This window comes from Felis catus, chromosome F2 (assembly GCF_018350175.1).
Source record: "Felis catus isolate Fca126 chromosome F2, F.catus_Fca126_mat1.0, whole genome shotgun sequence".
Taxonomy (NCBI): domain Eukaryota; kingdom Metazoa; phylum Chordata; class Mammalia; order Carnivora; family Felidae; genus Felis; species Felis catus.
This window is the reverse complement of record NC_058385.1, coordinates 68,966,903-68,981,147: the sequence shown is the minus strand read 5'-3', so window position 1 is coordinate 68,981,147 and position 14,245 is coordinate 68,966,903. Positions and strand designations below refer to the sequence as shown.

General features: G+C 45.1%; 1 protein-coding gene across 3 annotated transcripts in view; it reads left to right on the top strand.

Moving 5' to 3' along the window:
* The window catches only part of LRATD2 (LRAT domain containing 2), a 64,778-nt gene that overhangs the window by 47,757 nt on the left and 2,776 nt on the right, over nt 1–14,245 (top strand). For all 3 annotated transcript variants that reach the window (XM_045050112.1, XR_006592686.1, XR_006592687.1), the window contains exon 3: nt 11,691–11,867. In XM_045050112.1, the coding sequence (XP_044906047.1) occupies nt 11,691–11,867 (177 nt within the window). The remainder of the gene's footprint in view (nt 1–11,690; nt 11,868–14,245) is intronic.

The following is a 14,245-nucleotide window of genomic DNA, read 5'->3' as shown; positions in this document are numbered from 1 at the left end:
TATGGTTTCTGCTTCTTGATAACTTCAGCATGCTTTTGGCTATAGTTGGCTCAGCTAACTTTAACAACTATGGTTTTTCATCCCAGATTCCCAGAGCAGATTCATTTTCTCGGTGTTTGAGATTCCTGGGGGAGAAATCTGACTGACCAGCTCAGTTTAGGTATCTAATCATACTGCCCCCGTGGCTAGGAGAGAGGGTAAGGTAGGACAAACGTGACTGCCCAGGACCAACTCTTCAGCAAAGAAAGTGGGATGGGGGCCCCGTAAGAACTCCCCAGAATATGTCTGGACTGAGGTGAAGGTTGCTTGGGGGTATTGGTTCAAAATGATGAGTGTTGGGGGAAGCCTGGGACTAATGTCAACTCCTGGCTGGATCTAGCAGGGCAGGGCTGAAAAACCACACCAAAGTCAACAAGGTATAAATTGCAATTTTACACTTCAAAATGCATGCAGGTGACATTCACTAGCAGGCCACCTCCCTTTGGCTCACCTAGGTTCTTGGTAATTTCTGGTCTTCCGATAAATTCTCTCCCCAGCCCCTCATCCCTACATCTCTCCTCCACCATACACTCTCCTGTGTCTCTTACTTGAGTGGGCGTTATTTTACTGAAATAACATTGAATCAGGACTAATTCACTCTTCCCCAAATAGTAAATTTGAAGTTTTAAACCTATAGGAAGTTGGAAGAATTGTACAACACGCACCCGTATTTATTTCATCGAGAGTCACAAATTAACATTGTGCCACATCTGATTTATCTTGCGCCTCTATTTTTGAACCGTGTAAAAAGAAGGAGCATATATAAATGATTCTCAAACCCAAGACCCTTCAGCACGCATATCCTAAGAACAAGGACTTATTCTACACAGTTACAATACAATGGTCGCACTCAATTAATTGAACACCAATATAGTCCTGTTACTTAACGATACAGACAGTCCCTACTCAGAGATCCTCAGCTGTGTCCATAACCACTGTCATAGATATCTCCACCACCATTCACCCCTTTCAAGATTCAGTCAGGGGTTACACAGGCTATTGGGTTGGCACGTCTGCTTAGTCTCCTGTAATCCGTAACAATTTCTCTGGGTTTGTCACTCATCTGATTTGATCCAGGTTAAACCCTGTTTGGCAAGCATGTACTATGTCCGTGTGCCACAGCAGGAGGCCAAGCGATGTCCATTGGCACTATTATTATTGACACAACCTGATCACTGTGCTTAATTTACTTCTTAATTAATCCAGAGACATTTAATTACTCAGTAATAAATTTAATTTGAGTACTGTTTAATTAGTAATAATCACCTTCTGCAGAACTGGTAACTGATGGGAGGTTGCACTTGGGCATAGTGAGGCCCTTGTTGAAAACTATAATGCTAGCTAACCTCCATGAAGCACAATGCTCCATCAAACTTTTCTGAGTGTTTCCTTGTTGGGGCTGGACAGGCAGCGTAGCGCACTAATCGATTCAAAGTTGGAAGCATTAGTATCACACTGTCTTGTCTGTGTTCCAATCCCAGAACCACCCCTTACCAGCTAAGTGACTTTGAACATGTTCATTGAGCTCTACGAACGTCAGTTCCTACTCTCCAAAATGAGGATAATGACTGGGCGCCTGTTAGAACTGTTAGAAGAATTAAATAAAATAATAAATGCTAAGTGCTGAATACTGTGCCTGGGATAGAGTTAGTGTTCAATACATGTTATGTTATTATATACCGTGTTCCTTGTAAAAGACTTTAAAATCTTTATAAATCACAACACTCCAGAAGCCTCGATTTGTGGGTGTCCATGGCTTTGGGAACAATCCATATTATGTCTTGGTGCCCTGAACCAATACTTCTCAGACTTTTAATGCAAATTAAGAGTCTGATCCAGTAGCCCTAGGGCAAAGCTTGAAACTCTTAGAAGCTCTCAGGTGAATGTCAATGCCAGGGGTCCATGGGCCCTACTTTGAGTAGCAAGACCCTAAATGACTCCTGGAAGGAAATGCCCTGCCAAACTTCATACCTCATACTCTGAGGTATAGTGCTATTCTCTTATATTGAATCATCACAGGAAACGGCCACCAGTTTTATTTTGTTTGGGGGATATTAAACCACTATGACCATGACTGTTTATCACTTTATGTTTCTGCAAATATGCCCATATCCAATACATGCCCAAGAAGGATGAAACGCTGGAAAATTCTTTAGAGTCAGGCTGATCAGAGTTTAAGCGCTGACTCTTCCATTTTTCAGCTGGTTATCAAGGTCAAGTTATGTAATCTCTTTGAACTTCAATCACTTCATCTTAAAATGGTTATAATAATGCTAACCCCAGGGCTCTTGGTGTGAAATTGGATCTATATCTATCTATGTCGAGAGAGGTAGGGAGAACAGAGACAGAAAAAGAGAGCTCTGTTTAATATTTCTTGGCATATGGTAGGTGCTTATAACAAATAGCTTGAGTAACTTCCATTACTAGTGTTTGTGAACCTACTGAGGCGAATTTCTACTTTCATCAAGTAATTTTTAGGGATCACAGGGTCACAGACCCATAGTCACACCATTTTAGAGCTGGAAGCAAGCTCTCGGATTTCTTGAAGACCTATCCTGCCCTGAAGATGAATGCATTATTCCTCTCTCTCTCGAGTATTTGGCAATAGAAGGACCTGGGTCCCAGGAAGCTAACAGTCACTCATTTGCCTGCATGCAGGTCTTCAAATTAGATTAGCCACCTTCATTCCTTGCGGTCAAGATTCCAATTTGCTTCAAGCTCAGTAAGTACAGATTTGTGCTTAAAATTCATTTCCACACACACTCCAAATGAGGATAAGTCCCTAAAGTCTCTGAAAAGTGAGGTTGTCTTTGCTTTTATTTCCCAGTGGACCATCGAGAGCATTTGGTGAGCAATTCAGGTCTGTATAACAGGGCAGGTAAACCACCTCGTTGTAGGGGGAGGATGCCATTCTGAGGTGTGTAGGTCATCTTTCGGTTAAAACTGGATTTCTCTCCAGGGTATTTTTTTTCCCTTAGGGAAGACCTATGTGTTCAGCCACATTTTGCTGAGAAGACAGAGTGCCAAATTGTGTGACAGAAAAAAATTGATTCCTTGAGTGCTTTGGGCTAATTGCTAGGTTTGGTGTAGGGAGATTTTCCTCCGTTCTAGATATAAGATGACTGGGGGTGGGAGGGGGTGCAGCTTTCCCCTGGACACTCAGGTACATCCCAAGAACCTTGGACTCAGATTCCCAATGCCTCGGATAGGACAACCAAAGTTACTACCAAATTCAACTACTTGACCTCCTGGATGCGGATTCTCCAACGAAGTCCACCACTGATTTTACAGATGAACGTCCAACCGGCAAAGCCTGGTTTGAGATCCACGGCATCACAGGGAGGGCAGAGCTGGGTCTAGGAACTGGACTCCTGATTCCTAGCAAGGCACTCTGTGATAGAATTCTGCCCTTCCCACAGATCGAACCTTGCATACTTTCTTGTTTGCTGCAAGGATAAGCAGTTTGTAAATCCATGTGTAGCCGCTGTTTCCCATGGCACACCAGCTGGAAGCATCAAAGGGTCACGACAAACAAGCCACAGTTTCTGACTTCATCCTAAATAACGGAATTTCTGGGCCCTCGCTCCTTCCCAATCTTCCCTTTATGGTCCGTGGATCTCTTGGATTGTCTTTTGTGGACCCACAGATGGCTTTGACCCTCCTGAGGAAGCATTTCTGATGCTTCTGTCATTTTGCCTTGTGACTCTCTGATCCTTTGTGTCTGGGAGCAGCTGCATCTCAGATCCTATCTATGAAAGAGTTCCCCCTCTATCCTCCCTCCAGCCTTACTTACACAGTGTGGCCACCACCTTGAGAGGAGGAGGAAAGTCTCCTCTCTCATTGGTATTCAACTCTGACTTGGCGCAAAACAGTTGCCTCGGCCTCAGCATCTTACAGCCCTTCGTTATAAGAACACTTTTACTTAATGAACTTCTTGCACTGAATACAATCCTCCTCTCTAGTTCGTCGTACATCCTAGCGAAACTGCACCAGAAACGAATCCCCTGTGAAGTAAGAATTATTCTACCCATCTTTTTAGAATAAAACAATGAGGCTTAGAGATGGTAAGGTCCCCCATCTACTACAGGGAGGAGTCAGTATTTGATTCCACACGCACTTGCCTTCTTTGTCCATGGCCTATGCCTTAATCCACGTGGTTTTTCTAACTTACTCTGGCAGGCCAGTTGGAATGGAGAGGATATTTGTTGACACGTGAGTCTTCGATTTCTATAAAATCACAGCCCATGCTCTTTAGGGGAAAGACAGGCAGGGAAGCATATTTTCGATTTGCACAACCCCCTCCATAGCCTTCTAGATCTTTGAACGAAGTCTTTGTGAATGCTGCTATTATCCACTCAGTCTTGGAAAGTCTATGAGGACCTAAACCTCTGGGGAACTTCTCACTTTTCTCTAGAAATAAGAGACTGAGAAAAGTTCTCTCCTCCTGCCAAAGCATCCCATGGAAAGAATAACCTAGAATCCTCTTTGCCACAAACGAAGAAGAGTTTAGCACATATCCACCAAAGCCGTTCATCGCCCTACGAAGAATGACGGTGGCAGTCATGATGGTGATGGTGATGACGGTGATGAGGACGAAGAGGAAGAGAATGATGATGATAGGCAGGACTTCCCATGAACCAGGCATTATGTCAAGCACTTGCCACAGAAATTTCTAAAGTTTTTGATGTCTTTATGAAAAAAATATGATGGCCCTCATTTTACGTGCAAAGAAACTGAGTCTCAGAGGAGGTCACATTACAAAGCAAGTAAGAGGCAGGGCTGGGACTATTTCAGAGGAGGGGGTCATTCTCTTCTTCCTTCCACACTCCTCCCATACCCATTTGGCACACTAATGGTCCATTACTCTGGACTTGTAAGTGCCTGCGGCCATGGAAGCTCATGTCACCTCTCACACGTGGGTTCCAACAATTGCGGAAATGTGGGCTGCTTCAGAGGATTCAGTCGTTAATGACTCAACTGGGCCCAAGGATTCTGAATCATGCCCCTCACCCAGTCAACTCTTTTGTGCCCCTTTCTCCAGGGCACGTGAGGATTTTGACTACAGTAATTCTAGCATAATTATTCAATAACCTTAACACAAGAAGAAAATGTCAGTCAGACTTGTTCTCTTCACATTACACGCCTGTCCAAGTTACCTCAGCCTAGCTGCCTATCCACCCTCCATTCTCCAGGGCATTAGGGGGACAGCCATGGAGGGGAGCAGGCTAGCTGGCTGATTGACATGGAGCTTGTGTGCAGAAAGCGGCAGAGGCTTTTCAGCAGAATTACTGAAGTCCGCTTGCTTCACTGATGAAGAATCTGAATGAAAATTGCCTTTAAAGAATTCTAAAAAGGGAGGGATGACAATAGATCAAAGCCAGCCCCCAAAAGGGAGAGCACTTTATTTATAGTTTCCACATTAATTCAAAACAATCTGATGAGCAGAGATTTGCCCATGCACGCACTTTCCACAAAAACAAATGCCTCTCAGGTTGCTTTTATTCTAATATAATATCAGTGCCCAAGGCGAAAAACATTCTGTACTTCACTCAGCAGAGCCTGTCCAAATTTACAATTAAATAGAACTGACACAGCTGATCATACTGAAGCTTGTTTCCTTTTCAGCTGGGGCCTCTCTTTTGGAAGCTTGGATATTATGCTGGCTATGTCCCAAACTGATGGAGCTTTACTGTACCATTTTCCTCACAGGCACTGGGATGCTGTGTGTACTTAAAGCAGTGGGTCTCCATTCCACATGGGATGCTGGGAAATGTGGGAGGGATTGCTGCTGGCATCTAGCGGGTAGGAGTCAGAAATGCTGCTAACCATCCTACCATGCCTAGGACAGCTCCCCCACAAAAGAATGATCTGGCCCCAAATGTCAATAATGCTGAGGCTGAGAAACCCTGAGTTAGGAGATGGCTGGTTGGGAGACTCTCCAGGGTTGGGGGATTGGAGAGGCTCTCCTCCCTGAAGCTGTATGCTTTCATGAGAGAGAATGAAATTGTGAGCTTCTGCTCAAAATTCCATGTGGGAAGGCGGTATGGTAAGCCCAGGAGGGAAACCAGAATGGTACAGAACCCAGAGAACATTAAGCAGATATTGGACTGAAGATTGTGGAACCAGATCTGTAGAACCATGGAAATGCACGAAGGAAAAGGATGTTGAGTAGGTTTGGAGCAGCATTTGGCAGTAGGTCCTATTGTCTATGTCTCAATTTTATTGTCTACTGCAGTGTGGAATGACTTTATTGTCTACTGCAGGTCTAATAATGAGGCAGATGCCTTTGTAATATTTTCATTATTTTTTTCCCTAATGTATCAGAATGTCTTGAACAGGGGTCTTAAACAGGTGACCCATAGATGAGGTGAGCACACAGATTAGTCTCTCATTCTGCCAACATGATATTTAAGAAAGAAAGGAAGGAAGGGAAGAAAGTAGAAAAGTAGGGAAGGAAAGAAGGAAAGAAGGAAGGAAGGTAGGAAGAAAGGAGGAAAGGGACAGAGGGAAGGAAGGGAGGGAGGGAAGGAGGGGAGAGTGGGAAGGAGAAAAGGAGTTTGTTTAAATGCCTATAGGCAAGGCACATGTTTTTTAGTTCCACAAACCCCACCCCTGTCTATTGTTATGCCTGGTCTCAGTCACACATTTATGTTCCTTGCCTGACCCGAAAAGCCCCCCATTTGATTTCTTCACTCCTCGGGTCTTAGATTTCATCATTACCTATCAGATGTGTAGCAGTAGAAAAGTTCCTAAAACGATGCTATGACTTGGTCAGTCCCAAATCCACAGGCTGGCCTGGATTCCTTCAACTATACAAAGAGAAAGATTGGCATTCAGGTGGCTTTTCATGAGAGGTATGGGAAGCCATCCCACTGTTTTATGGCCACCCTTGAAACAAAAGATCATAAAAGGAATATTAGAGGTGGAAATAACAAGCGTCATGTAGCCCAGTGGGAGCTTCCTATCAGAATGACCTTGGTAGCTTGTGGAAAACACCCATACCCTGCCCCCCCCCCCCCACTTCAGACATTCCAGCTTAATTGGTGAGCAGAGGGCCTGGGCATCTGTATTTTTTAAAAGCTCCCAGATGATCCTAGATGCAGCAAGGTTAAGACACCACTGATCTAGTCTGTCTTCCTCATTCTCAGAAGAGGAAAATGAAGGTCAGAGAGGCATAAAGTTTGCTTAAAATATATTTGCTAAATATGCGTGTTTCTACTGTTTTGCATTCTCGCTCCCATCAGGTCTAAATATGCAGTGGTAAAGATAAGAAGGAAACCCAAGAACTGTGCGCTAGGAGTGTTTTAAGCTCTTGTTGGCAGAAGGACCAGCTGGCAGTTCCTGATGGAAACAGGCTCTCTTGAGTTTCACAGCTGGGTGGATAGCCTATGGGCCCTCCGGTTCCCAGAAACATCCTATGGCCTTGAAGGGTGGCTTGCAATGCTACCTTCACTTGAGGAATACCTTCATCTACTTGCTTTATTTAAATCCAGTATTTTCCACGCGTTGAATTTCAGGCATACCTGTATTGTCCAAGGCGTGGATGGAGATGTACTTTGAAAGGATGTGGATATGTCTATCCTCATGGAAAAACATACACTTCAATCTGTCATCAGAGTGACGTTAATAGGGAAGGAAACACAGCCAAATTCCCTTTCAGCAACACGATAGCCCAGGGATGCGTGATGGGAGAGACAGCGAGCAACGTTCATGCTGGGAATGGACACAGCATCCCAGAGCCAGTGCTGGTGGCCGCTGGACTCACCTGTGAGAGGCAGTCGAGGAACCAGGTCTCCTGGGCCCAAATCGCAGCTTCCCCAACTACACATTCGGCAAACTTGCGCGAATGTTCACTCCCACCAACAGAGGAAAGACCATAAAAACACGCAACCCCACAGACTCCCTCCTCCTCCAAATATTTCACAAAACTCCAAAGAGGGTGAAAGAGGGTGGGTGACCAATAGGAGAAGGGTTCTATTGCTGAGCCCTCCAAAGCGAGTAGGCCCCTTAATGTGTCTTCTCTCATTCTTTCCCACAATGAGCCGTGTGTGAGGTTTGACATTCAAGACCACATTTTAGGACAACAGAAATCAAGGCTCAGAGATTAAGAACCCTCTGCCAAAACTGCATGGCTAAAAAAGCAAAGCTGGAATCCAAAGCCACTGGTCTTCGAACTACAGATGAACGTGCTTACCTGTAGGCCCTGTGTGGTTTTAGGGAGCACTTGGCTCGCGTTTAGAAAGTGGGTTTTGGTACTATTGGATGGTCTGGACTTGGTAAAATCCAACGGGGAAATAGGTTTATTCTGCTCCCATATTGTCCTCAGATATACACTCTGGACCTTCATTCCCATCCTTGACAACATTTCACGAAGATCACATGGCTTTCCTAACCTCTTCCTAGTTATTTACAGTTATTTTTGATATTAGAAATAGCAAAACTTAATTTCTAGTTCAGTTTTTCCTCCCAAACTCCCCCCTTGCCCGCCCCGCCCCCCGCCAGCCTCCTGCCAACTCTCCTTCCCGCCCCAGCTCAGGTCAGACTCTGCAAAGTGGGAGGGGGTGTGCACTTTTCATCTGGCTCCCTCGTCTGTGTCTGGTTGTTTTTTTTTTTTTTTTCATTTGCTCTTTCTCCCCTCCTCCCACATGCCCCCCGTGGCCTCTGCTCTCCCCAGGATCTGCTCAAGGAGAAAACCGAGCAATTAAAATCTAAAAATGGTTTTCCATGATCGATGTTATCGCGTCTGACATCTGTGCCCCTATATCTGGCCAACACCCAAATGCTGGCATTGCTTCTCTTGGGGGCTATGTGAGTTCTTTGGCAACACCGTCAGATTTGGGGAATCACGAGGAAGACGCAGAGACTCAGCACAGAGTAGCCCTCACAGCTATAATTCATTACAGGGAAAGGATGAGGAGCAAGACCAGCAAAGGGAAGAGACACGTGGGGCCTCAGTGGGGGAAACCGGATGCAAGCTTCCAAAGGTCCTCCCTGGTGGGGTCACCCGGGACACGCTTAACTCTCCAGCGGTGAGTTGTGACAACAAGCTCATTAGAGACCATTCACCAGAGTCTTCACTGGAGGCCAGTACGTACGTCCCTCTTCCCGGCACAGCCCCCAATTCCAGACTCCTGGAAGGGAAGCACGTGTTTGGCATAAATCATGCCGTTTGTGCGATCAGTTTATGCCTAGACAGCCAGAACGGCGGTCAGTCCTGGGGATGCTGGGAAGGGTCTGATTTCCCAGTCACCAGCCGACACCAGTTAAGGGCCATCCTTGTAAGCAAGGCTTTCGTCAGAGAGCGGTCAGGCCTGCCGTGGTGACTCATCACCCCTTCCAAGGCGCTCTCATCCTGCACCTCTAAGCAGCCCTCTCCAACCGCCTCTCAGCAGCTGCCAGCAGCACAATGCAGCCTCTTCCTGCGGGGAAGCAGCGACCCAGGCAGGCCGTCTCTTAACCATCTGATGCCTTTGCTATGAACTCGGAAGCTCCTCGTGTCTCCTGCTGCGGCATTCTGGCTCTGCTGGTGGGTCCCACCAGCCCTCCCCCAGAGTAACAGTCAGTCACCTCATTCTGTCCCACCCAACTCTTGAGAAGACTGTCATGTGCTCCCAAGAATTTCCCCACTACTCTGGTGTCCCGTTGACCCTGGGGGCCACTGAGTTCCCTCTCTTGGCTTGAGAGGGGAGAGCATTCCTCCCTTATATTGCCAACAATGTTCTGCGAAGAAATGTCTCCCGGAGAAATCTCCAGGCAGCTCTTATCTGGGGAGTGGAGGTGGTGGGGGGTGGGCCGAAGGGTTCAGAACGGGGTCCGGTCACTTCTCAGCTTCTTTGTCAGCGTGTCCAGCACCGGTCTCAGAACTCGCAGTACTTGCTCTTTATTGTTCAGAGCTTTGGGCTTCTGCCAACACTCTGAGAAATGGAAGTTCCGATCATCATCATGTCCCTTGATTCCTATTTCTGTATCTTTCATTCTATTCCTACTTCCATGGTTCTCGTCCAGACGTGATCACCTCCCAGCTTTACCTGGACACGCACAGCCCATGCAGTCTGTCTTCCATGCAGTTTTCAGAGTTGTCTTTCTAATATGATGTGATCTTGTCACTCACCTGCTGAGGCTCTGCAGGCTGTCCCGAGGCCATGGCACGTCCACACTGCTCCACTCGGCACATGAAAGCCCTTCATAGTCCTGTCTCACCTGCCTTTCCAGTTCCAGGTCCAGCCGTTCCAAAACTCTTGCTTCCTGCGTGTTGAGCTCTTTCTTTTTCTGGACCGTTGTTCACACCCTTGTCTACACGGGGAACTTTGCTTGTCTACGTGGGGAACTTCCACTCACTCCTCAGTGGCCCCAGATAGAATGAGCTTCCTTTGCTGTGTCTTCGTAGCAATTTGTGCACCTCAGCTCCACCATTTGCTAGCTGTGTCACCTTGGGCAAAAACACTTAGCCTCTCTGTGCCTCAGCTTTCTCATTCGTAAAATGGGGAAGATCATCTTACCTACCCCCCTGGGGACTTTGGAGGACTACGTTTAAATAAATTGATATTGTAAAGCCCTGAGAACTGTGCCTGGCATTAATCACACGCTACAACATTTGTTGCATAAATAAATGCCTCAACTTTGCATGTTTCAGCAGATGCATGTTTCCCTCCAAGCTTTGTGAGGGCCAGAGTCTTCCCCATCTGTTTTTGCCTGGCCAGGGTAAGCCTATCTAGAAGGTGCTCAGTATACAGCTGGGATGAAATATTATGGAGTAAACGATATGATGTCTGAGATCTTCCTCAAAAATAGTACAGGAGGAGGGAAAGTGAGTGTAGGTAGAGGTAGAACAAGATTGAATAATTGTTGAAAATGGTTGATAGACTCACTGGGTTATTCCTTTTTTTTTTTTTTAATGTGTATTTATTTATTTTGAAAGACACAGAGAGAGAAAGAGAGAGACACAGAGAGCAGGGGAGGGGAAGAGAGAGAGGGAGAGAGAATCCCAAGCAGTCTCCACACTGTCAGCACACAGTCTGACACGGGGGCTCCATCCCGTGAACCGTGAGACCATGACCTGAGCCAAAATCAAGAGTCGGTAGCTCAACCGACTGAGCCAATTAGGCGCCCCTCATTGGGTTATTCTATTTTTACACACGTTAGAAATGTTCCAGATTACAAAATTAATTAGCAAAAAAGGAGGAAAACAGTCTGTTGAAGGAATTAGGGAATTAAAGATAATACTCTCTGTTGTTTTGATTCCTCTGTTTCTGTCCTTCCTTTTTAAAATCTAGCTTCAAGCTCTGATTTTAGAAGGGAGGAGGAAAGTGGAGGGAAGGAGTAGTCAGGAACCGTCTCTTTTCCGCGTAGGGAATGTTCTTTCCTCCCCTCTGTCTTGGAGCCACTTGCACTGCCACACACGTTTGGGAATTTTCTTTTGTTATGCAACAGGTTGCTATCTTACTTGAAATGAGGTAGCTGTCGTTCTTGAGTCATTTATGAAACTTTTCTTGGGAATTTGTGAGTTTTTCCTTTTTTCATATTTGCTCAGTTACTAGCTGTCTTGGAGCAACCCTAATCTGACAATTGATAAAGTGATTTCAAAAGCCACATATTTCCTGATTTGCATTTTTTTCTTTTTTTTTTTTTTCTTTTTTTGCTGTCTGCTAAAGATGTGGCCTCTGGAAGGGGCAGTTCTGTCAGACGGCAGTCTGTCCCCGATGTTGGCAGAAGGCTGACAGGTCTGGCTGCAGGAGACCCTGAGTACTTACTGCTGTCCATCAAGCAAGGGAAAGGACCACCTCACATGTCCAAACGGGGCTGGATGTTGTCAAATTCCTCGCAGCTGTGTAAGTAAGACGCTTTCTTTACGTGCTTGGAAAATAATAATGAACTACCATGCACGCGTAAGGGGGGGGTGTTTAGCAGGGAGGGAAGTGAAATTCATCGAGCCCCCAAGTGAACTGTTCTAAATGCTCTGCATACTTTCCCTTATTTCTTCCTCACATCTATCAGGAAGGATTCGTTCATCCCTAAATTGCAGATGAGGACTGAAACTCAGAGAAGTTCAGGAACTTTCCTTTTTTCTAAGTCATGAATCTGAGATTGGAACCCAGGTCTGATTTCCACACACGAGTCCTTTCTATGGTGATTCTCACTGCTTTCCGCAGATTTCTAATACCCAAAAGGAGCACAGGGGCTCTCTCCAGCACCATGGGACGAGGCGGGGAGGTAGAACAGATGGGGCTGTGTATCCCCCAACTTGATTCAACCACACTGGCTTTATTTTAATTACTTCTTTTTACGTAGCAACGATTGCTAATATTTAGCGTGTACCTATAAGTGCCAGCCACTGTAATTAGCTATTTCTATACACTGCATCATTCAGTGCTCATGATGGCCCTAAGAAAGGGATGCTATCACAATTCCTCATTTATCCCCAAGAAGACTGAGACACAGAGAGTATGAGAAACTTGCCAAAGGTCATACAGCTAGCTAGCTTGGCCAGGAATTGACACTGTGTGGTCTGAATCGAGAACCCAGAATACCTGATCCCACCAGATTTGACTTAAAGAAAGAGATGTGTGCAGTATCCCAGGCTGCCTCGTGCAGCAGACTTTTCCTTCCCTCTTCCTTTTTCCCTCCCTTCTCCCCTCCCTTCCTTTCTTCCATCCAGTCTATACCAAGTAGGCTCTGGGGGTAAGAAATTGAGACTGAGTAAAACAAAGTTCTTACCTAAGGAGAATCTCAGGGTTTGGAAGAAGGAATCGTATATACAAAGCAGAATGTGAAAGTGGAGCCATATTACCCAGGCCCAGAAGAGAGAGGATGCTTCACAATCTGACAAACAAGGTGTTGGGAGACTTTCTGAGACCACTCCTGAGGGGCAGGTCCGAAACTTGCCCACTAAACTTCTGATTCACGGTCACTTCTCTTTCCTGTCTCCCCAGAGGTGCATTTGAGTGGCAGCTCCTTGAGTTCTCAGGGTGACCCTGGCAGAGGGAACTGGAGGTGTGATATAGGCCACTCTCATTCACCCATCCTCCTTCTCATTCCCTATTTTGTGTTTGTTTGTTTGTTTGGTTGGTTTTTGTCTTTTTTTTTTTTATATCCCAGTTAGCTAACATACAGTGTAATATTGGTTTCAGAGGTAGAATTCAGTGATTCATCACTTATGTACAACACCCAGTACTCATCACAATAGGAGTCCTCCTTAGTACCCATCACCCATCTAGACCATCCCCCACCCACCTCCCTCCATCAACCCTCAGCTTTCTATCTTTAAGAGCCTCTCATGGTTTGTTTCTCTTTCTTCTTTTTTCTTCTCCACCCCTTCCCATATGTTCATCTGTTTTGTTTCTTAAAGTCCACATAGAGTGAAATCATATGGTACTTGTTTTTCTCTGATTGACTTATTTTGCTTAGCATGATACACTCTAGCTCCATCCACGTCATTGCAAATGGCAAGATTTCATTCTTTTTGATGGCTGAGTAATATTCCATGCTATATATATATATATATATATATATATATACACACACTCACACACACACACACATATGTGTATATATGTATATGTATATATACACATGTATATATGTGTATATGTATATATACACACATATGTGTATATATATGTATATATACACACATATATGTGTATATATGTATATGTGTGTATATATATATGCATACATATATATATTATATATATACATTCATCGGTTGATGGGCATTTGGATTCTTCCCATAGCTTGCTGTTGTTGATGATGCTGCTATAAACATTGGGGTGCATGTACTACTTCGAATTTGTATTTTGGTATCCTTTGAGTAAATATCTAATAGTGCAATTGCTGGGTCATAAGGTAGTTCTATTTTCAGCTTTTTTGAGGAATCTTGATGCTCTTCTCCAGAGTGGCTGCACCAAGTTTGCATTCCCATTTTGGATTTGTGCTTGGTTTGTGCAGAAATGGCTGCATTTTCTCCCCATCTTTTTAATGACACAGTCCCCAGGATGCTCGGTGAGCACTTCTGTCTCCCATTCATCTGCATAAATGCCACTGCTTGTCACCAAGTATTATCCAGGTTAGGGCAGTTTTGCAGCTAACCAAGGCTTGTGTCCTTGTTTAAATGACTTGTTTTGTTTTGAATCAGAGCTTCCAGAGATATCTTCTCTCTGTCTCTCTCATCTTCTCTGACTTTAATGCCCATGTGTGCACCCGGGTA